Source organism: Denticeps clupeoides, chromosome 6 (assembly GCF_900700375.1).
Source record: "Denticeps clupeoides chromosome 6, fDenClu1.1, whole genome shotgun sequence".
Lineage (NCBI taxonomy): Eukaryota > Metazoa > Chordata > Actinopteri > Clupeiformes > Denticipitidae > Denticeps > Denticeps clupeoides.
In genome coordinates this window covers 25,346,857-25,368,505 of record NC_041712.1, presented here as the reverse complement: position 1 = coordinate 25,368,505, position 21,649 = coordinate 25,346,857, and the positions used below count along the sequence as shown (strand labels likewise).

The 21,649-nt window shown below is 45.9% G+C and overlaps 4 protein-coding genes across 5 annotated transcripts in view; 3 read left to right on the top strand and 1 right to left on the bottom strand.

The window, feature by feature from the left end:
* The window catches only part of c6h11orf54 (chromosome 6 C11orf54 homolog), a 3,496-nt gene extending 1,956 nt beyond the window's left edge, over window positions 1–1,540 (bottom strand). The window contains exons 1-3 of the mRNA XM_028984255.1: window positions 785–1,540; window positions 493–591; window positions 340–413 (exon numbers count right to left, since the gene is read on the bottom strand). Coding sequence (XP_028840088.1) covers window positions 340–413; window positions 493–591; window positions 785–851 — 240 coding nt within the window. The 5' untranslated portion in view covers window positions 852–1,540. The remainder of the gene's footprint in view (window positions 1–339; window positions 414–492; window positions 592–784) is intronic.
* Window positions 1,153–12,244, top strand: pho (phoenix). 2 transcript variants are annotated; one of them, XM_028984254.1, is made up of 6 exons: window positions 1,154–1,516; window positions 4,955–5,309; window positions 5,969–6,093; window positions 6,424–6,478; window positions 6,572–7,681; window positions 8,600–12,244. In XM_028984254.1, the coding sequence occupies exons 1-6, from the start codon at window positions 1,362–1,364 to the stop codon at window positions 12,101–12,103; spliced, it is 5,304 nt and encodes a 1,767-aa protein (XP_028840087.1). In that variant the 5' UTR covers window positions 1,154–1,361; the 3' UTR covers window positions 12,104–12,244. The 2 variants fall into 2 exon arrangements, with proteins under 2 accessions (XP_028840086.1, XP_028840087.1); XM_028984253.1 differs by having other exon boundaries at window positions 1,153–1,516; window positions 6,572–12,244.
* A 1,271-nt stretch (window positions 12,245–13,515) lies between these two features.
* aspa (aspartoacylase) lies at window positions 13,516–16,953 on the top strand. The gene is made up of 6 exons (XM_028983972.1): window positions 13,516–13,854; window positions 14,288–14,483; window positions 14,577–14,670; window positions 15,063–15,170; window positions 15,862–15,971; window positions 16,137–16,953. Exons 1-6 carry the CDS (start codon window positions 13,586–13,588, stop codon window positions 16,329–16,331), a joined length of 972 nt encoding a protein of 323 aa, XP_028839805.1. The 5' UTR covers window positions 13,516–13,585; the 3' UTR covers window positions 16,332–16,953.
* Window positions 16,954–19,319: 2,366 nt separating this feature from the next.
* Window positions 19,320–21,649, top strand: part of abr (ABR activator of RhoGEF and GTPase) — a 49,143-nt gene continuing 46,813 nt past the window's right edge. The window contains exon 1 of the mRNA XM_028982762.1: window positions 19,320–19,949. Within this exon, the coding sequence (XP_028838595.1) occupies window positions 19,451–19,949 (499 nt within the window). The 5' untranslated portion in view covers window positions 19,320–19,450. The remainder of the gene's footprint in view (window positions 19,950–21,649) is intronic.

Sequence of the window (21,649 nt, the reverse complement as noted above, 5' to 3'; positions counted from 1 at the left end):
GACCCAGGTTCAAATCCCACTTCCCTGAGCAGGACACTTAACCCTGAGTGTCTCCGGGGGGTGGGGTCGGGACTGTCCCTGTAACTACAGCCACCAACACAGTAACAGGGATCTTTTCTTTCCTGGACACCAACTGCAGGGTCACTCTACCCTGGAAGGAGGTCCATCTCTCTATCACTCCGTCCCAAGGTTTCTTCCTTTCTTTTTTCTCTCTCCTAGAGTGTTTTTTAGTGAAGTTTTTCCTTGTAAAGGGTCAAGTGTGTTGGGTGTCAAAAGCCCGTTGAGACGTACTGCATGTGATTATGTTCTATATAAGAAATAAATGTCGCTGTTGTCGACCTTGTCCAGCCGGACCAGCGGGATGAGGTACGGGACGCCGCCCACGTCTGTGATGCGAGGTCGGCCGCACAGACCTGCGGACAGCGAGAGGACGGGTAGAATTAGGCCGCCGCGGCCAACTCGGTGTCGGCGGACGCCGCGGACGCGGTTTACCCTGCACCGGGAACCGGAACGGATCCCGGGTCAAGTCCGGACAGTCGGCGACGCGGACCGCTGCTTCAGCGAAGTTCTCCCTCAGCCCGTTCTCCAGCACTGCACAGCACAGCACAGAGGCGGCCGGTGCTTTTATTTACAATACAGTTCGTAATATTCATCTTTTTAGGCATTTAAAAAGAAAAAATATCCCAACAAATTAAGGGGTGAACTTTGCTCCCGCGTCGACAAACATGCCCCCTCGGCGCGGTTTTTTAATCTGTTCACACCGTCACTATATTAGCAGGAATACCCGCACTCAGTTCCTCCAGAGTCGGAACGTGCAGCTGGACCTTCTCGGTCCTGCTCCCGCTGGCCATGGTCCGATGTCAGACGCCGAACTGCAGGCAGGACGCGGGTCACATGAGGAGGAGCGGGTCTCAACCCCCGGAAACGTTTTCGTTGTCCATCAGATAAGACGGCAGTCGAGAGTTGAATGCCGCTTTCGGCCCCTCATAAAGCAGGTCTCGGCAGACGTGTGATGTGAACTTATTACCTACTTCCTTCAGAAAAAAAAACTAACTGCCTACAGAATTGAGATCATATTTAGAAATGAAGGAAGAGTTGCGCTCTACAACCAAACGCATGGAAATATTTCGGTTGTGCAACGCTCCGCATGCGCAGCTTCCGCTGTAGTTTTTCTAAAGTACAGCGTTGCTGTTCAGGGATTTTGTTGTATTTATTTCACGAGATCGTGTATGTTGGCAGTTCGTACACCATTCCGCAATGAGCAGACGACGTAGACGCAGAAACGTCCGTCTGAAGCTACATCTGAATTCCATCGCCTCGGCCCAGTTTCCGTTCTGGAGCCGCCAGCCAGCTACGCAGTCATGGAGTTCGGATCGGCGGTAAAGAGCCTCCGCGGCCCGGGTCCGGCTGCCTGTCCCGGCCGGGTCGAACGCTTCTCTCCGGTTCCGCTGGGGAGAGAAGGCAGCGAAGTTACGCGGACTACAGGAGGGCCGGATGCTGAGCCTGGAGCGGACAGGTACGCTCTCCACGGGGCAGGGGCTGCCCACCGCTCACGTGTCTGTATCACAATAACAAAACCAACCGCGCCCAATGTACAAAACTACTCATAATGCTTCATCATAAAGAAAACAATGACATTTCTGCCTTGCATATGAAAATACATGAAGTATCAAACTCGGAAAGGTCACACAATTAACATATTACTATATTTACATGAGGAGTTTGTTGCCAGATGCTGATTTTCGACCATGACCGACTAACCTGGCAACACTCTCAGCGCGCCGCCAAGTCACAGTTTAATACTCAAATCAAACGAAGTTAATGCAAGGTTTAGATGCACTGTGAGTTTCAAAACTTTCACTGAAATCGTGTTTAATGACCTAGTATGTCCGCACACACAAAGGGATTTTAAATTCAGTTGCTGTCTCTCTCAAGCAACCCAGTACAATACAAAATACAGTATAGAGTGCAATATATACATGCACATATATATATATATATATATATATATACACACACACACACACACACACACACACACACAAACACAATCAGGATCAATTTTACAAATGATAAATTAGACAACGCAATATACATGAAGTGCATTAACAACAAGAATGGCGTGTAGACTGTGTAGCACTGGAAATGGAACACGGTTTTATCGATCAGCTGTTTAACTGTTTATGAGGGTGATGGCGTGAGGGAAGATGCTGCTCCTGTGTTGGTTATGGTGTGCAGACATATATGTATCGTCTGCTGGACTGGTGGCGCTCTATAAGATGATTAAATATTAATATCCAAGTTGTTTCTTTTTATCCGTACCTGAATTTACTTGTTTGTTATTGGATACCTTTACTCCGCAATGAATAGTGGAATGGTGGATGAAAATGTGACTTTGTGAGATTATTGAACATTAATATGAGTTCCCCAAGCCTGTCTATGGTCCTGCAGTAGCTAGAAATGGCGATGGGTGTAAAGAGAGCTTTGGCCAGATCAGACTGTCGGCAGCTCGGATTGTCGGATCCGGAATTTTTTTATATTGTTGAAAAATGCAGACATGACGTCCTGTCTGTCCCAAAAATTGTGGACGGTGTTGATGTTGTTTCCGGCATTTAGAGGCCTAGTGGTTAAGGAAGCGGCCTCGTAATCAGAAGGTTGCCAGTTAGAATCCCGAACCGCTCAGGTGCCACCGAGGTCCCCTTGATGAAGGTACCGTCCCCACACACTGCTCCCCGGGTGCCTGTCATGGCCGCCCACTGCTCACCAAGGGTGACTGTTAAATACAGAGGACACATTTCACTGTGTGCTGTGATGCAGTGTTTTACAATGACAATCACATCACCTTCAATTCAATTTCATTTAAAGCGACAGACACCGAAACCAACAAGACTGATAGAAAAGCAAAAAAAATTGTCAGGGACCATTTAAAAGTAGTCAAGTAGATTACTTTAAAAATGGATCCGATTAAAGCAAAGCTCCTGGCTGGAGCCTCTGCAGTCACCATAAAACCACTCCAGATGATCCAAAATATGGCAGCCCGTCTCATTTTCAATCAGCCAAAATACACCCATGTTACACCTCTTCTTACCTCTCTCCACCGGCTCCCGGTAGCTGCTCGCATTGAGTTCAAATCCTTGATGCTGCCTACAGGGCTGTAAATGGAACTGCGCCCTCCTACATCAACACAATACTACCTAGCTACACTCCTGCACAGAAGCTACAATACTACCTCCTACATCAACACAATACTACCTAGCTACACCCCTGCACAGAAGCTACAATACTACCTAGCTACACCCCTGCACAGAAGCTACAATACTACCTCCTACATCAACACACTACTACCTAGCTACACCCCTGCACAGAAGCTACAATACTACCTCCTACATCAACACACTACTACCTAGCTACACGCCTGCACAGAAGCTACAATACTACCTCCTACATCAACACAATACTACCTAGCTACACTCCTGTACAGAAGCTACAATACTACCTCCTACATCAACACACTACTACCTAGCTACACTCCTGCACAGAAGCTACAATACTACCCTCCTACATCAACACAATACTACCTAGCTACACTCCTGCACAGAAGCTACAATACTACCTCCTACATCAACACAATACTACCTAGCTACACTCCTGCACAGAAGCTACAATACTACCCCCTACATCAACACAATACTACCTAGCTACACTCCTGCACAGAAGCTACAATACTACCCTCCTACATCAACACACTACTACCTAGCTACACTCCTGCACAGAAGCTACAATACTACCTCCTACATCAACACACTACTACCTAGCTACACTCCTGCACAGAAGCTACAATACTACCTCCTACATCAACACACTACTACCTAGCTACACTCCTGCACAGAAGCTACAATACTACCTCCTACATCAACACACTACTACCTAGCTACACTCCTGCACAGAAGCTACAATACTACCTCCTACATCAACACACTACTACCTAGCTACACTCCTGCACAGAAGCTACAATACTACCTCCTACATCAACACACTACTACCTAGCTACACTCCTGCACAGAAGCTACAATACTACCTCCTACATCAACACACTACTACCTAGCTACACTCCTGCACAGAAGCTACAATACTACCTCCTACATCAACACACTACTACCTAGCTACACCCCTGCACAGAAGCTACAATACTACCTCCTACATCAACACACTACTACCTAGCTACACTCCTGCACAGAAGCTACAATACTACCTCCTACATCAACACACTACTACCTAGCTACACCCCTGCACAGAAGCTACAATACTACCTCCTACATCAACACACTACTACCTAGCTACACTCCTGCACAGAAGCTACAATACTACCTCCTACATCAACACACTACTACCTAGCTACACCCCTGCACGCTCTCTCAGATCGGCAAACGAAAGGAGACTAAAAATTCCTTCTTCACGGGGTCTCCGATTCCAATCATGTCTGTTCTCCGTTGTTGTCCCTGGCTGGTGGAACAACCTGCCCTCCTCCACACGACTAGCCGAGACTATCACCACTTTTAAGAAGAAGGTGAAAACCCTCTTATTCCAAAAATATCACAGACAAATCTAACACTTACACACGCACATGCGTACACATTGCACAAACAAATACAAAATGTATAAATACATTATAATTTTTCTTAGTCTAGCACCCAACAATCTCCGAGCATGCTCTTCAATGACAAGTCTAAGCCTTATCAGGGCTCTTAGTTTGTAAACTCGATATTCTATAGAAATCGAACGAGAATTGCTGGTGTCTTCCTATTGTAAGTCGCTTTGGATAAAAGCGTCTGCTAAATAAAGTAAAGTAAAGTAAAGTAAAGTAAATGAATTGCAGTAAGATGAGTCGTTGTAATTTGTTACCACCACCCCTGAGTAAAGAGCGAGTTTTTAAAAGTGATTATTATATTTACAGCAGTGACTCTGGTGACAGCCTGTTTCTAACACAGTCCACCACGCCACTGAGGTCGCTGCCCAGGGTTCACGCTGTTGCGGAGTCGGTGCCCAGACCTGCTGCGGGGTGGGCCGGGCTGGGTGGTGATGAGGACGGTGAGGACGTTGGGCAACTTACACCGTTGACGCCCTTACCCGTCCCTGCTGAGGCAGACAGCGGTGACGATGAACGCAGCAGTCATGACGAGGATTCGCTTTCGCCTGGAAAAGAGCCCAAAACCCGCAGAAAGACCCGCGTCCCTCGCAGGAGGAACAGCACGTTGCCCTTCGTGACTGAGCTTGGATTGAAGTCAAAGAACATCAGACAGGTTTTTGAGGTAAGTAGGGGACTTTTTTTTTTTTTTTTTTTTTTTAAAGGTCCCCTGAGATTAATTTTTTTTGTTGTTTTTATATCTTCTCTTATTTGTCCCCTAATTCTGTATCTGAAGCCTCTTCCTGAAATTCAGCCTTGGTGCAGAATTACAGCCACTGTGATCCAGTCCCACAATGAGTTTTTTCCAGGACACCCTTAAATGCTAATGAAATTCTCTGGGTGGAAAAAGCATGAGAAACGGGAGGTAACTGTTCCCCTTATGATGTCATAAGGGGACATCATAATGATTATGAAGCATCATGAATGATGATGAAGCAGAATGAACAAAGCTCTCTTTACACCCATCAACATTTCTTGTGAAAGTGAAGTGATTGTGAAACACTGCAGCACAGCATGAAGCCGTCTTTTACCCATCACCCTTGGTGAGCAGTGGGCAGCCATGACAGGTGCCCGGGGAGCAGTGTGTGGGGACGGTGCTTCGGTCAGTGGTACCTTGGCGGATCAGGACATATGATTACGGGTCCATTTCCTCTTACATTTAATCTTAATAATCTCACAAAGTGACATTTTCATAATAGGGGACCTGTAAATAATTAAAAAACCCATCGGACCAGAATTATCAGCCATTGATTAGTGGTTTTCTTCTTTTTTTGTTTACTGTAGTATTCGGGAGTCGGTGGATTCTTCAAATACATGAGGAGAGTCTGCAAAAAGGCCAAGCACAGAAATCCTGAAGATGGTGACGTGGACGGACCGTTTTTAGAGGACTCGCTGTTACTGTCCTCAGGGTAAATCGCCTTTATTCAGAGATCATTTTAACTGAAAAATTTTGTGTCATTTTGTTCTTTTTCACGTAAAATTCTGTAAATTTGCCCTCTCAATGATCAGCCATGGTTTATCATAAAATCACTAATCACTATCCTGGATGTTTCTTAGAATAAGAAGCTGTTGTCTGGTATGTATATTGTATGTATATAACCAGTACTGAGAGATTTCAGCAGGATCTGCATTGTTCTTCTAGCCCTTTTTAGACCTGGTGCTGGAGAAGGTTGTTAAGTTCTGTTGTGAAAATGAATGGACAGTGAATGGTTTGGGTTTTGGTTCTCGTACCGTTCCAGGACAGAGGAAGAGGCTGAAGAGCATGGAGAAGACAGGGCTGATGTCCGCATAGTGGTGTGTGTGGTATTTTACATTTCTTTTGAAAAGAAAGACACCGTATTTAATTCTGTTGACTGAGAGGTTTTCATGATTGGTGTTCTCTTGCAGGACGCAGGCCTTTTCATCCAGAGGTTTCACGTGAAAAACAGACAAGTGTGGACTCACAAGTCCATGTCTAGAAACAAAAAACGGCACAAGAAGCTTTCAGTAAAGGGAAAAGGTTGTGAGCAGAATTCTCTGTCAACGTGTGCAACCGAACGAGAGAGTGCAACGGTGGAGAAGTCCATGGACGTCGGTGCCTTCAGTCCAGAGATTGTAGAGGACATTGACTTAGCCGAAACGCTGTCTGCTGACCTTTATGAAGAGTCTTCAGATGCTGGGATCCCAATGACACAGGACGTTTCTTTAGATGTTGCAGACAGTGGCGTGGCTTTTAACCTGAATGAAGATGGTCTCAATTTCTCCCAGTACAGTTTGAGGACAACAACAGAGGCTGAAGTAATGCCTAATAGAACAAAGAAGATGATCAAAGACACCAGTACAGAGAGTAGAAGATATGAAGAAGAGGATGTTCAGACCCCTGAGATAATAGACAATGAGACGAACACAGAAGATCCAGACTCAGAAGTCTACCATGGAACCGCTTCACCAAAAGAAAACACTTGTGAGAAGAAGAAGAAAAACAAAAGACAGCGAGGTAGAGAGGTCCTTGGTATATCAGTAGAAAGATCATCTGAAGGAGAAAACCCGATGCCAACATGTTCTTCTGATGTCACATTACCTGAGTCTGACGTGGCTGAGCAACCTCCTGAAAGTCCTGCACCTCTTCTGCAAGAGAATGACCCCAGTAAAGGAAAGGCGGGTCAGACAGGGGTAGATGATGAACCTCAAATCAGGAAAAAGAAGCAAGTCTCCAACATGAAGAATCCTGGACTGGAGTCTGACAACAGAATTGATGTGGCTTTTAACCTGAATGAAGATGGTCTCAATTTCTCCCAGGACAGTTTGAGGATATCAACAGAAGCTGAAGTAATGCCTAATAGAACAAAGAAGAGGATCAAAGACACCAGTACAGAGAGTAGAAGATATGAAGAAGAGAATGTCCAGACCCCTGAGATAATAGACAATGAGTCCGTTCAGAACAATGAGATGAACACAGAAGATCCAGACTCAGAAGTCCACCCTGGAGCCTCTTCAGCAAAAGAAAACAAACCTCAGTTTGATGAAGCCACTTGTGAGAAGAAGAAGAAGAAGAAAAAGAAAAGACAGCTGGATAGAGAGGTCCTTGGTATATCAGTAGAAAGATCATCTGAAGGAGAAAACCCAATGCCAACATGTTCTTCTGATGTCACATTACCTGAGTATGATGTGGCTGAGCAACCTCCTGATAGTCCAGCACCTCTTCTGCAAGAGAATGAGCCCAGTAAAGGAAAGGTGGGTCAGACAGGGGTAGATGATGTACCTCAAATCAGGAAAAAGAAGCGAGTCTCCAACATTGACGTCCCCGCAAAGACACCAAAAAAACCATCAGTAGACGCACCATGCGTTCCTCTAGAAGGGTCAACATCAGTGAGAAAGAGGAAGAATCATGAAGGTCTCCAGGAGACCCACAGTTCTGACTATGAACTGGGAAGTCGGTCAAGTGATGCTTCACTCTTCAATTTTGGAGGATTATCATTTCTCAGGAAAAAGTCAAAAAAGAAGAAAAAAGACGTTGTTCTGGGACAGGGTGATGATGGGCATTTTCTTAAAGACAATTCTACACGAATTGAGGACAAGCAAGGCAGAATTGATATGAATGTCACCTTTCATAAGAACGTGGAACCTGCAGTTGAAAAACCCTCACAGGTACCATGTACAGTTATGAACAGTCCTGGACTGGAGTCTGATAACAGAATTAATGTGGCTTTTAACCTGAATGAAGATGGTCTCAATTTCTCCCAGGACAGTTTGAGGACAACATCAGAAGCTGAAGTAATGCCTAATAGAACAAAGAAGAAGATCAAAGACACCAGTACAGAGAGTAGAAGATATGAAGAAGAGAATGTCCAGACCCCTGAGATTATAGACAATGAGTCAGTTCAGAACAATGAGATGAACACAGAAGATCCAGACTCAGAAGAAAACAAACCTCAGTTTGATGAAGCCACTTGTGAGAAGAAGAAGAAGAAGAAGAAAAAGAAAAGACAGCAGGGTAGAGAGGTCCTTGGTATATCAGTAGAAAGATCATCTGAAGGAGAAAACCCGATGCCAACATGTTCTTCTGAAGTCACATTACCTGAGTCTGACGTGGCTGAGCAACCTCCTGAAAGTCCAGCACCTCTTCTGCAAGAGAATGAGCCCAGTAAAGGAAAGGTGGGTCAGACAGGGGTAGATGATGTACCTCAAATCAGGAAAAAGAAGCGAGTCTCCAACATTGATGTCCCTGTAAAGACACCAAAAAAACCATCAGTAGACGCACCATGCGTTCCTCTAGAAGGGTCACCATCAACGAGAAAGAGGAAGAACGATGAAGGTCTCCAGGAGACCCACAGTTCTGACTATGAACTGGGAAGTCGGTCAAGTGATGCTTCACTCTTCAATTTTGGAGGATTATCATTTCTCAGGAAAAAGTCAAAAAAGAAGAAAAAAGACGTTGTTCTGGGACAGGGTGATGATGGGCATTTTTTTAAAGACAATTCTACACGAATTGAGGACAAGCAAGGCAGAATTGATATGAATGTCACCTTTCATAAGAACGTGGAACCTGCAGTTGAAAAGCCCTCACAGGTACCATGTACAGTTATGAACAGTCCTGGACTGGAGTCTGATAACAGAATTGATGTGGCTTTTAATCTGAATGAAGATGGTCTCAATTTCTCCCAGGACAGTTTGAGGACAACATCAGAAGCTGAAGTAATGCCTAATAGAACAAAGAAGAAGATCAAAGACACCAGTACAGAGAGTAGAAGATATGAAGAAGAGGATGTCCAGACCCCTGAGATTATAGACAATGAGACGAACACAGAAGATCCAGACTCAGAAGTCCACCATGGAGCCTCTTCACCAAAAGGAAGCAAACCTCAGTTTGATGAAGCCACTTGTGAGAAGATGAAGAAAAAGAAAAGACAGCGGGGTAGAGAGGTCCTTGGTATATCAGTAGAAAGATCATCTGAAGGAGAAAACCCGATGCCAACATGTTCTTCTGATGTCACATTACCTGAGTCTGACGTGGCTGAGCAACCTCCTGAAAGTCCAGCACCTCTTCTGCAAGAGAATGACCCCAGTAAAGGAAAGGTGGGTCAGACAGGGGTAGATGATGTACCTCAAATCAGGAAAAAGAAGCGAGTCTCCAACATGAAGAATCCTGGACTGGAGTCTGAGAACAGAATTGATGTGGCTTTTAACCTGAATGAAGATGGTCTCAGTTTCTCCCAGGACAGTTTGAGGATAACAACAGAAGCTGAAGTAATGCCTAATAGAACAAAGAAGAAGATCAAAGACACCAGTACAGAGAGTAGAAGATATGAAGAAGAGAATGTCCAGACCCCTGAGATAATAGACAATGAGTCCGTTCAGAACAATGAGATGAACACAGAAGATCCAGACTCAGAAGTCCACCCTGGAGCCTCTTCAGCAAAAGAAAACAAACCTCAGTTTGATGAAGCCACTTGTGAGAAGAAGAAGAAGAAGAAGAAAAAGAAAAGACAGCGGGGTAGAGAGGTCCTTGGTATATCAGTAGAAAGATCATCTGAAGGAGAAAACCCGATGCCAACGTGTTCTTCTGATGTCACATTACCTGAGTCTGACGTGGCTGAGCAACCTCCTGATAGTCCAGCACCTCTTCTGCAAGAGAATGACCCCAGTAAAGGAAAGGCGGGTCAGACAGGGGTAGATGATGTACCTCAAATCAGGAAAAAGAAGCAAGTCTCCAACATTGACGTCCCCGTAAAGACACCTAAAAAACCATCAGTAGACGCACCATGTGTTCCTCTAGAAGGGTCACCATCTGCGAGAAAGAGGAAGAATGATGAAGGTCTCCAGGAGACCCACAGTTCTGACTATGAACTGAACAAGGCTACTTTTCAGGAAGGAGCCACATTTCCTGAACACACTGGTCACGTTTTCCAATTTTTCACAGGCAGGAAAGAGACATATCTGGCCAAGCAGAAAGAGAAAAGTAAGAACCTGAAGGACTTTCATGATGTGGTCTTCAGCAGTCCAGCCCGAAAAAAGAAAAAAAAGAAGAAAGATGAGTTGGAGCGTTCAGATCAGGATGAAATGTGCAGAAAAGAGGAGATGTCCACGACTAGACTAGAACTGAGTCCATTAACGGATGCATTATCTTCTGAATGGTTCCCACAACCTCGGAAAAAGAAAGAAGTCTTTAGCTCAGAGAAAACTCAGTCATGTCCTGATGGCGGAGGATCTACTGACCAATGTGATGATCTGGTGGTGAAGAGGAGGAATAAAAGGAGTTCAGGAACACAAGACGGATCAGAGTTTCTCCTCGACCAGGATCCAACTTTACAGACTTTAAGAACAAATCAAGAGGAAATTATTTCTCAGAGCAACGCTGCAGATCCTGAAGAAGAACCTGTGCTAAGAAAGAAGAAGAAGAAAGATCTTGATGCGTCTGTTATGGACGTTCCTACTGTAGAAAACACACAGAAACCTTCTGTAAAGAAGAAGAAGAAAGACGTTGATGCATCTGTTACGAATGTCCCTACTGTAGAAAACACACAGAAACCTTCTGTAAAAACGAAGAAGAAGAAGAAAGACGTTGATGCATCTGTTACGGACGTTCCTACTGTAGAAAACAACCAGAAACCTTCTGTGAAGAAGAAGAAAGACGTTGATGCATCTGTTACGGACGTTCCTACTGTAGAAAACACACAGAAACCTTCTGTGAAGAAGAAGAAGAAAGACGTTGATGCATCTGTTACGAATGTCCCTACTGTAGAAAACACACAGAAACCTTCTGTAAAAACGAAGAAGAAGAAGAAAGACGTTGATGCATCTGTTACGGACGTTCCTACTGTAGAAAACAACCAGAAACCTTCTGTGAAGAAGAAGAAAGACGTTGATGCATCTGTTACGGACGTTCCTACTGTAGAAAACACACAGAAACCTTCTGTAAAGAAGAAGAAAGACGTTGATGCATCTGTTACGGACGTTCCTACTGTAGAAAACACACAGAAACCTTCTGTAAAGAAGAAGAAGAAGAAGAAAGACGTTGATGCATCTGTTACGGACGTTCCTACTGTAGAAAACAACCAGAAACCTTCTGTAAAGAAGAAGAAGAAAGACGTTGATGCATCTGTTACGGACGTTCCTACTGTAGAAAACAACCAGAAACCTTCTGTAAAGAAGAAGAAGAAGAAGAAAGACGTTGATGAATCTGTTACGGACGTTCCTACTGTAGAAAACAACCAGAAACCTTCTGTAAAGAAGAAGAAGAAGAAGAAAGATGTTGATGAATCTGTTACGGACGTTCCTACTGTAGAAAACAACCAGAAACCTTCTGTAAAGAAGAAGAAGAAGAAGAAAGATGTTGATGCGTCTGTTATGGACGTTCCTACTGTAGAAAACAACCAGAAACCTTCTGTAAAGAAGAAGAAGAAGAGTGTGAGGCATCATCTGGAGATCTTTTTGTCTTGATGTTTTTGAGATCTTTGACTTTTTTTTTACTTTACGTTTACGTTTTTTATATAGACCTCTTGCTTCTGCACATTGGATCACACTTTTTTTTTCCATTTCAGTATTGATGACTTCAATAAAAAATGTAAATAATCCTTTTTATATGCCGTGAAATGCCTCTTTTCCTGAGCTGTCCGTGAAATTGTGTGGAATGGGAGTGAATTGCAGGCCTGCTGCTCAGGCCCGAGTTGTGCGGTATGTGAATGTGAGGTTGAAATTTGTCATCTCACCATACACAAGTACACGGAGAGATGTGATTACAAAGTTTCTGGCAAAAGAACGTGGAAATGTTAAGTAACATGACGAAGGATATAAATACAGTGCAGGTTGAGACAAATCAGCAGCAGCGATATGAGAGTATAGCACTATTTTGGTCTATTTTGAATATATAGTGTCACGTCCTCGTCTCGGTATAGAGGAACGTGACCAGGAAGGAAAATGAAAAGTACAAGAGTACATTTATAGTGAAGCTATATACAGGTAACCAAAAATATACATTCACCAGAAATAAATACACGCCGTACAGAGGCCTAACAACAGAGCAGCCTAGTCCAACTACGCAACCAAAACCACAGGGCGAGATCTCCAGCAGATGTTCTGAAACTAAATGAAGGTCTCCTTTTTATATCTTTCAGTCAGCAGTAGGCGGGGCCGGTACGCATGGAGTTCTGTACTTAACAAGAAAAGGTGAAATAAGTGAAAACATGTTTTATATTCTAGTTTCTTTGCTCTGATTACTGCTTTGCACACTCTTGGCGTTCTCTCGATGAGCTTCAAGAGGTCGTCACCTGAAATGCTTCTCCAACAGTCTTGAAGGAGTTCCCAGAGGTGTTTAGCACTTGTTGGTCCAGCTCACCCCAAACCATCAGGTTCAGGTCCGGTGACTGTGGAGGTCAGGTCTCCACTTTTTGTTAAGTACAGAACTCCACTTGTGTTCATTCATAGTTCTGATGCCTTCAGTGAGAATCTACCAACGTAAATGGTCATGAAAATAAAGAAAACACATTGAATGAGAAGGTGTCCAAACTTTTGGCCCGTACTGTATATGCAATACAAAAGTACATGCATTATATAATAGGATAACAATGGTACTAATATGATCATAATAATACAGCAGTGTGAGGTGGTAAGAAAAGTCTTCCTCGTGATGGGAGTCAGGCGGTGAGTATATATTCGGTGTGTGTGTGTTGGTAGGAATGCTCCTCGTTGGAACAACATCTTCTTCTCTGCTCTTTGTCCGTCTTGATTAATGATACGGTTTATTATATTTTTTAGTCCTTTATCCCGGGGTCAGGGGTTATTCCGGCGACCCCTGTGATATTTGTGGGCGTGTCGACGGCGCTACTGCGCCTGCGCACGGCGGGGTTATTCCGAGTTATTCCGAGTTGTTCCGAGCCGCTCGCTGGGGGCAGGAGCTCCTGTAATTTTCCTCCGTGCGGGGTTATGCAATCCCGCCTTCTCTCCGCGCCATGGACTCGGCCGGCGGTGCGCGCTGCTACCCCGCGGGCCGGCAGGGTGGCCGTGTTCGGCGGGACCCACGGGAACGAGCTGTCCGGGGTCGCGCTGGTCGGCATGTGGGTGAAGGACGGCGCGGAGATCCAGAGGAGCGGCGTGGCGACCACGCCGTTCATCGCCAACCCGCGGGCCGTGGAGAGGTGCGCCAGATACGTGGACACGGACCTGAACCGGGCCTTCACCGCCGAGAACCTCAGGTGGGTTCCTCAGCTGAAGGTCCGTGTAAAGTGTGTGTGTGTGAGGGGGTCAGGAAGTCCCTCTGGACACCTGTTTTTGGAGCTTTTCTGACCTCAGGTGGGACATACAGGGTGCTAGTAGCCTAGTGGGTAACACACTCGCCTGTGAACCAGGTTCAAACCCCACTTACTACCATCGTGTCCCTGAGCAAGACACTTAACCCTGAGTGTCTCCAGGGGGGGACTGTCCCTGTAACTACTGACTGTAAGTCGCTCTGGATAAGGGCGTAAATGTAAAAGACATCTGCAGCATGTTAAAACTGTGCTTCGTTACGAGAAGCAGCGTTCATGAAACATTCCGCATGTTTACCAGCCACCATCCCTCATTTACATGATGGCTGTGGTGGGACCAGTCAGACGAGCTTGGACTGAACTTCTCGCTGTGTCTCCACAGTGCGCTGTCGGGCGACGAGCTCCCGTACGAAGTCCGGCGGGCGCAGGAGATCAACCGCCTGTTCGGCCCCAAAGGCACGGCGGACGCCTACGACGTGATCTTTGACCTGCACAACACCACGTCCAACATGGGCTGCACCCTCATCCTGGAGAGCTCCAGCGACCACTTCGTCCTGCAGATGGTGCGGCACGTTCAGGTGATTCTGCTGTGAGTCTCTCGTCCGGGACGAACGGTCTAACCTCGCCACATCAGGTTTCAGAGGTCAGGTTTCTGGGTTCTCCCCCCGCAGAAAGCCTGCGCTCCGGCCGGCTGCTCGGTTCTTCTGAACGAACACCCCCTGCTGAAGTATTCAACCTCGCGCTCCGTGGCCAAGCACCCGATCGGTGAGAGTCTGGAGACGAATGACAAACTTGGTGACGCTTGCAATGATCTGGAAGATTCTTTCTTCGTTTTCCATCCTGAACCCTTCATGGTAGAGTTCCTGGCTCTGACGGGTTAAACCTGCGTCCCGCAGCGATGCTGAACTGTGCCAAAGCTCTTTATCCGATTTAATTCCCTTTTTATTAATCCTCTATTTTTATTAAACAGTTATTTTCCATCTAGAGACGTTATAAAATCATTACTTTTACAATCATTATTCTCATTGCCCTTTTCTGAACAAACCGCATATCTCAGACATTATTGGTGATTTGAAGTTGTTTGCGTGGTGTGTGTGTGTGTGTGTGTGTGTGTGTGTGTGTGTGTACGAGTGACAACTCATTCCTCTTCGTTTCAGGTCTGGAGGTTGGACCTCAGCCTCAGGGAGTCTTGAGGAGCAACATCTTCGAGTCCATGAGGCTGATCCTGAAACACGCCCTGGACTTTATCGAGCTTTTCAACTGTGGTGGGTGTCGACCGGGCAGATTAACAAGCCACGCCCCTTAATGCACGTGCGGGGGGGGGGGGGATTTGGGGGAGGGGCTTTAGTAACCAGAACCACTGAGCATGTGTCGTTGTGACTGAAAGTGACCAGTTCTGGTTTTTCGGGGTCATGTGTTCTACTGAGTAATCCGCTGTCATGAGCTTTTTTGCTCTGAGGAGTCCGGTCACAACGGCATGCTGGGAAATATGCAAATTTCCATGGCAAAACAAATGACTCACCAAGTTCTCCAGTTCCAAAACAGCCCTGCCGTTTGTGCCTGTCTGTCACTTCCTGTCCCTTCCTGTCCCTGTGTTCTCATCGGTCCCCCGGCCAGCAGGTGCCAAGTGTCAGGGTGGTCTGCTGGTTCCCGCCGCGGTGAATGGCGTGTTTGTTGGAACTTGGTTGGTTTCCATGTTGTTAGGACTGTGCTGATGAATGCTTGTGTGTGTGTGTGTGTGTGTGTGTGTGTGTGTGTGTGTGTGTGCGCTCTCATGGTCTCAGTGCTGTCTTACGGGCGTGGGGTTTAGGAAACAGTGGTGCTGACCCCGGTTCACTCTTTAATCCTGAGACTAAGAAGAAGTGAATGAATGACGACGGACCAGGGGACAAGCCTGCAGATACAGTGATGGGACACGCTGCCCAAATGTCACCAGTTCATGTCACCTGTTGGCAGGTGTGGAGTTTCCCGCCTGCAGCGTGGACGTGTTCCGCGTGCTGGAGAGGGTAGATTATCCCCGAGACGCCAACGGGAACATCACAGCCATGGTGCATCCTCACTTACAGGTGGGCTGCAAAGAAAAAGGACTCCAGCTCATTACAATTTGTTCAGAGAAGCTAAATAGTAAATGCTGTCACTTTGCAAACGTTTATGGACCTAACTGTGCATGTGCATGTTCTCCAGCTCCGTCCTTCATCACTTCCTCTGCTGCTTTTGTTCCGTCACCCCAGGACTGCGACTGGGAGCCGCTGAGCTCCGGCGACCCGATGTTCCAGACCTTCGATGGCAGGACCATCGAGTACCAGGGTCCCGGCCCGGTGTACCCAGCCTTCATTAACGAGGCGGCGTATTACGAGAAGCAGCAGGCCTTCGTCACCACGCGCCGGGAGACGTTATCGGCCTGCGCCGTCCGCAAACTGCAGTAAACAAGGCGCCGTTCTTATAATCGCTTAATACATTACCACTTTAAAATCACATTTTATAGGCAACGTTACACGTGATCACAAATATACTGGAATATTTTACAGATCAGAGGAGCTATTTTTAAAAATGACATTTTTTAAAGCGCACAATTTAGACTTAATTTAGATAAAGGGTTTCTATATTTGTGGTTTTAAAAATATATGATGTTGTCAATGAAATAGACGTATTTATATATTTATGAGACACTACTCAGGAACTAGTCGAGATCAAACACCATCAAACAGCCTTATTCTGGCAATAACTCCTCGCAGTCCGCTGAAGCATCCCTGCCTTATCAGAACGGACCTCTTGCCCCACCCACGTTTAACCCGGAGACCACTGTGACCTCAGCCGTGCCTGTCCTGTCCTGTCCTGGTGCAGACTTTTCTCTTTTCTTATATGATGCTATGCAACCCTGCTCATTTCGACCTGAATTAATATCCATTAAGTCTGGAATCAGCAGTGATCCTCTAAATATTTCTAATATTTCCAATATTTATTGTTAGTTTTGATGCTACCTGGCCTAATTTTTAATATGAACGTGATTTCCTCAGATTGTCTTTTTTAGATTTTATCTGTTTGTTACATGATTCCAAAATAAAATTGACGATTTAACAGTGTTGTGTCTGTATGTTCCACCTGATTTGACCATTTTTTTGTGCTGGTGTTTGGTTCCGCCCACTCCTCAGCCAATCAGCAGATCTCCAGCTTTGGTAAATGATCAACTATGCAATAAGACACTAAAAGATGCATGTGTCACTATGGATTTTTTTTTCTTTCTTTTTTTAAAAATATCCCGTCATTTTACACACACACCTATCTCATGCACCTTGGTGTTCATGAACCAGATGTCTAGTGCCACCATCAGGCTAAAGATTGAACTTAGTCTATTTGGCCCGTGAAAGCACAAGAACGTGTCCATGTTTGGATCGTTAATCCTGTGATTTAGTATGCTGCTCTGGATGCACTCCAGACCATCTTACACATCTCCTGCTGCACGGTCACTCGTGCAGTAACTCACCCAGCGACGCATCAAGCTAATCTCGCCTCATGCATGTAGTCTTTTATTCTCGCAGTCTCTCCACTTGGAGATGCTTCATGCTGTAGACAGAACCCAGGACAAGCGCATGACCCGAGTCAGCTGACCCACCAGTGTTGCAATGGTCACTTCAGAGATGATGAGCTGAGAGCTTCAGGTGTAACTGTCTGGAGAAATTCATTAACACCATGAAACGTTCAGCAGCCGCACTCGGAAGCCTCCCAATCACCGTTGGAAGTGTAAAGAAAAAGACCCAGCTGACCTTTGAGCTTTAGAATCTGGGCTTTACAAGCCACCACCTTGTCTTCTGATGGTGTGTTTGACCACATGGAGGCAGCAAAGCATCAAAAGAAAACTGGCCAGTGGTGGCCTAGCGGTTAAGGAAGCGGGCCCGAAATCAGAAGGTTGGCGGTTTGAATCCCGATCCGCCAAGGTGCCACTGAGATCCTCTTGATGAAGGTACCGTCCCCACACACTGCTCCCCGAGTGCCTGGCTGCCCACTGCTCACCAATGGTGATGGTTAAATACAGAGGACGCATTTCGCCGTGTCACCATGTTCTGTGCTGCAGTGTTGGCTGGTTCTGTATTTTTTCATTCGAGAAGGTGTTAAGTTCAATACTGACTGGCCATCAGTGGTTCTTTCAGGCCCAGAAGCTTTCAGAATAATGATCTCCAGCACTGGGACGTGATCCAGACAGACACTCAGATTTTTACACTGAGCAAATGGAACTACACAGACACTTTAATTCATTTACCTTGGACAGCACGAACTCAGTAACATCCACTCAGCTCGCACACTCCAGTGGAATTACTGTGTGTGTGTGTGTGTGTGTGTGTGTGTATGTGTGAGGGTATCAGTATCATTCTTTCAGCTTGCTGGACTGCTGCCACTCCAGTTCTCTATGGACACTATAATACCCATATCCGATGTTCTGCTGGTCATGGCTCCCACAAAAGGGTGTGAAGATGAAACCGGGAATTTTGCTAATGAAGAATTTTGCCCGGCGTGTTGGGCCTTCATTTGTTCTACATAAACCAAAAAACACAAAGAACACAAGCAAGAGAACAAGCATTTGGTTTAAACTTTGATGACAATACTTTAAAAAAACCAATATTACTTTTAATATTTTGTAAAATATTTTGTGTAGAAATAAGACATAAGAACAGCTCTGTGTAATATAATGAAGACTGCTGAGCTTGAAATACACTATCTATCAAATCAAATTCACCCACAAAATACATAAAAACAAGTCGGGAGCGAGCAGTAAGAAAAGTTTTAATGGAAGAAGATTTAATGAAATGTACCATGTACAGGAGAGCCTGAGTACATGGATCAATGTTAAAATACGAGAAGATAACAGCACATTTACAACCTTTTACATTGTACTGGAAAAAATTGGTGGTAAAAAAAAAAAGATCACTCCTTGTATATATAATATAATTGTACAACTTTGAATGTAAGTATTCGTTTGATGTTAAAAATCAATGAATAAAATAACACAAATACATAAAATAACACTGTTACACATATTTTATGTTTTATTTTAAAGACATAAAAGTGTAATATTTGGTTATGTTTGCAATATTTGCAAATAGGTTCATTGTTAATTGCAATATTTGCAATACTGTGGTCAGTATCGGTCGCTAAAGCATTTCACTGCATATCATACCGTGTATGACTGTGTACGTGACAAATAAAATTTGAATTTGACATAAGAGAACTACCAAACATATAATAAAATACAGAAATGCTGTTAAACGTAGTAAATGCCGAGAATGAGCGTTAATTCACGCTTTACGAACTTTCCGTTCTTTTGTTGACTTGGGAAGGTGGAGTTTCCGCCCGGTGACGTCTCGCCTGCTGATTGGCCGCGGCGCCGCTGACGTCACAGCGCGGCGCTCTCAGGCGGACGCCGAAAGTTCTCGTCCCGTCCCGCGGCTCGAGTTGAGAAGCGTGGCCACCGCGGAGCGCTCGGTGCCCGGGGAGGGGATGTCGGTTTCTCGCGGGCTCTGTGAGGAGAAGTCGCGCTAGGCCGGGCGGGATGTGGGAGCAGCGGGAGTTCGAGAAGCACTGGGGGACCGAGTTCCCCGACGCCGAGGCGCCGAAGATGGAGCTGAACTCCCCGGAGGAGGTGGAGGCGGAGCTGGAGCGCTGCAGGGCGAAGCTGAAGGCGCTGCAGCGGGACCTGGCGCAGGAGAAGTTCAAGGTGATCTACCTGCAGACCACCATCACCAGGTACCGGGCCCGCGTTCCGAGCCTCCGGATCCACGAGGCGCCCGACGGGAAGCCCGGCCCGGTTCCCCCCCGCGACAGCGACCACGAGTTCGAGGACGCGGAGCTGAACCTCAGCTTCGTCCGCAAGAACCTGGTCCGTCCCCCCCGAGCCCCGCTGAGGGACGGACCCCGGACCAACCGGCACCGGGACGCCGTCCGCGCCCTGCGCCTCAGCCGGGACTGGGACTCGGACGACGGGCGCAGCACGCCGGACCGGCGCAGCGACGGCTACCTGAGCTCCGAGCACGAAGACTCGTCCTCGGCAGGTAGGAGGGTGGGGTCACCTGGGCCGCGATCAATAATCCGATCAGAAGTCTCTCAGCACTGATGAAATATTAATGAAGCTTGTGTGGGGCAGGGATTCATCAATTATTCATATTTTTATTGGCACGTTATTTGATATTCGTCCCAAGTGGAGAGCGAGTCTGTATAGAATGTAAATTCTCTCACCATCATGTTTTACTGCCGTAGATGTGGAATTTACTCGGAAGTGGGTCCAGAGAACCCAGCCTCTTCGTTCCACTAGATTCCAGCGTCCAGATCTCCTCGTTTAGTCACTTTTAGGACCAGCACATTACACACATTAGTTCCTGGTGCTCTATTCGATGCTGGTTGGAAATAAACCGCTTCTGATCATTATGCTTTGAAATCCACATTAATCAGGTTTATTTTCTATAATAATCTCTAATCTGAATTATATGGTGGGTGAAGGGACCAGTACAGCGGGAGACATGGGGGTCGGTCTGTGGGGGTCAGTCAGCCAGCCTGGCATATGTTTAAGATGTAAAACCTGTGTTCTGACTGGTGCTGCTTTCTGCAGCACTTAAGTTGTTTCCATGCTGTGACTGGCAAGTGTCCCCTGCGAGACAAACCAGTCAAACCAGCACGAGAAGCGAACTTGATATGGAACTGGAGATTAATACGGGACCCAGTCTGCACCAGTCAGCCAATCACGGATGGGCCTGGGCAGGTCCAACATTTCTGGAGAGAGGAGGAAATGACGTCATTTCTTTAACCTGTGAATACTTCAGACACGCCCCCACTTCCTGTACAGAATCCCGCAAGAGGGTTTGGGGGCACCACACTCACCATGTCCATCGTGACCCCCCTCTCAAGGCAGAGCCTTAATGGAGCGTTAAGAATGTGTCATGCAGTTCATCTTAGGAAGTTTTAGGAAGAAACTTTGTGAATTAATTCATAGTTGACCAGTGACTGCATGATGATGATGATGAAGCAGCTCTTTGTGTGCTTTACTTCTCTCCTTGTGTCAGAAAGCAGCTCTGCTTTAATTTGGTGGCCGGATGTCACCAGCGTGCCACATTCAGAGCTGAAATGGCTGTGGGCTTTTGGTGTCGGATGTTGAAGTTTCTTTAAACTTCCGGCCCAAGATTTGCATACGTAATAGTGCAGATTTTAATTTACACACACACACACACACACACACACACACAAGACAGGATCCACAGAACACGCGTTTTCATCAGAAGCAGCTCTATCACGTGACTAGTTTTATCAAAGCCCCAACAAATAATATGGGGGTCTGCTGGGTTTGTTGTGGATAATTGTCATACACAGATTTATTCATTTTTTTGTCAGATTTTTTGCTGCTCGTCCTCTTTGTAATTTTCTCCATTTCCCTTTCACTTCCCAACACACACACACACACACACACACACACACACACACACTCAGAGGTCTGTTATAAACTGTGCGAATTTGGAGATTACATGGCGTAATCATGGAAAATTCTCATTTTGAGCCTGAGACTCACTGACTCATTGTGTTTTAAGGGCCAGTATGTACACACACACACACACACACACATAGAACCGGAGGTATTGTGTAACATGGGAAAAACACACACAGCATTGGAGCCTGAAGAACAGATTTAGGCCCGATTTTCTCTAAAACAGGTTTGTAAAAAACCCACGTCCACAGGGAGCATTTTCTGAAATGTTGTCATCCA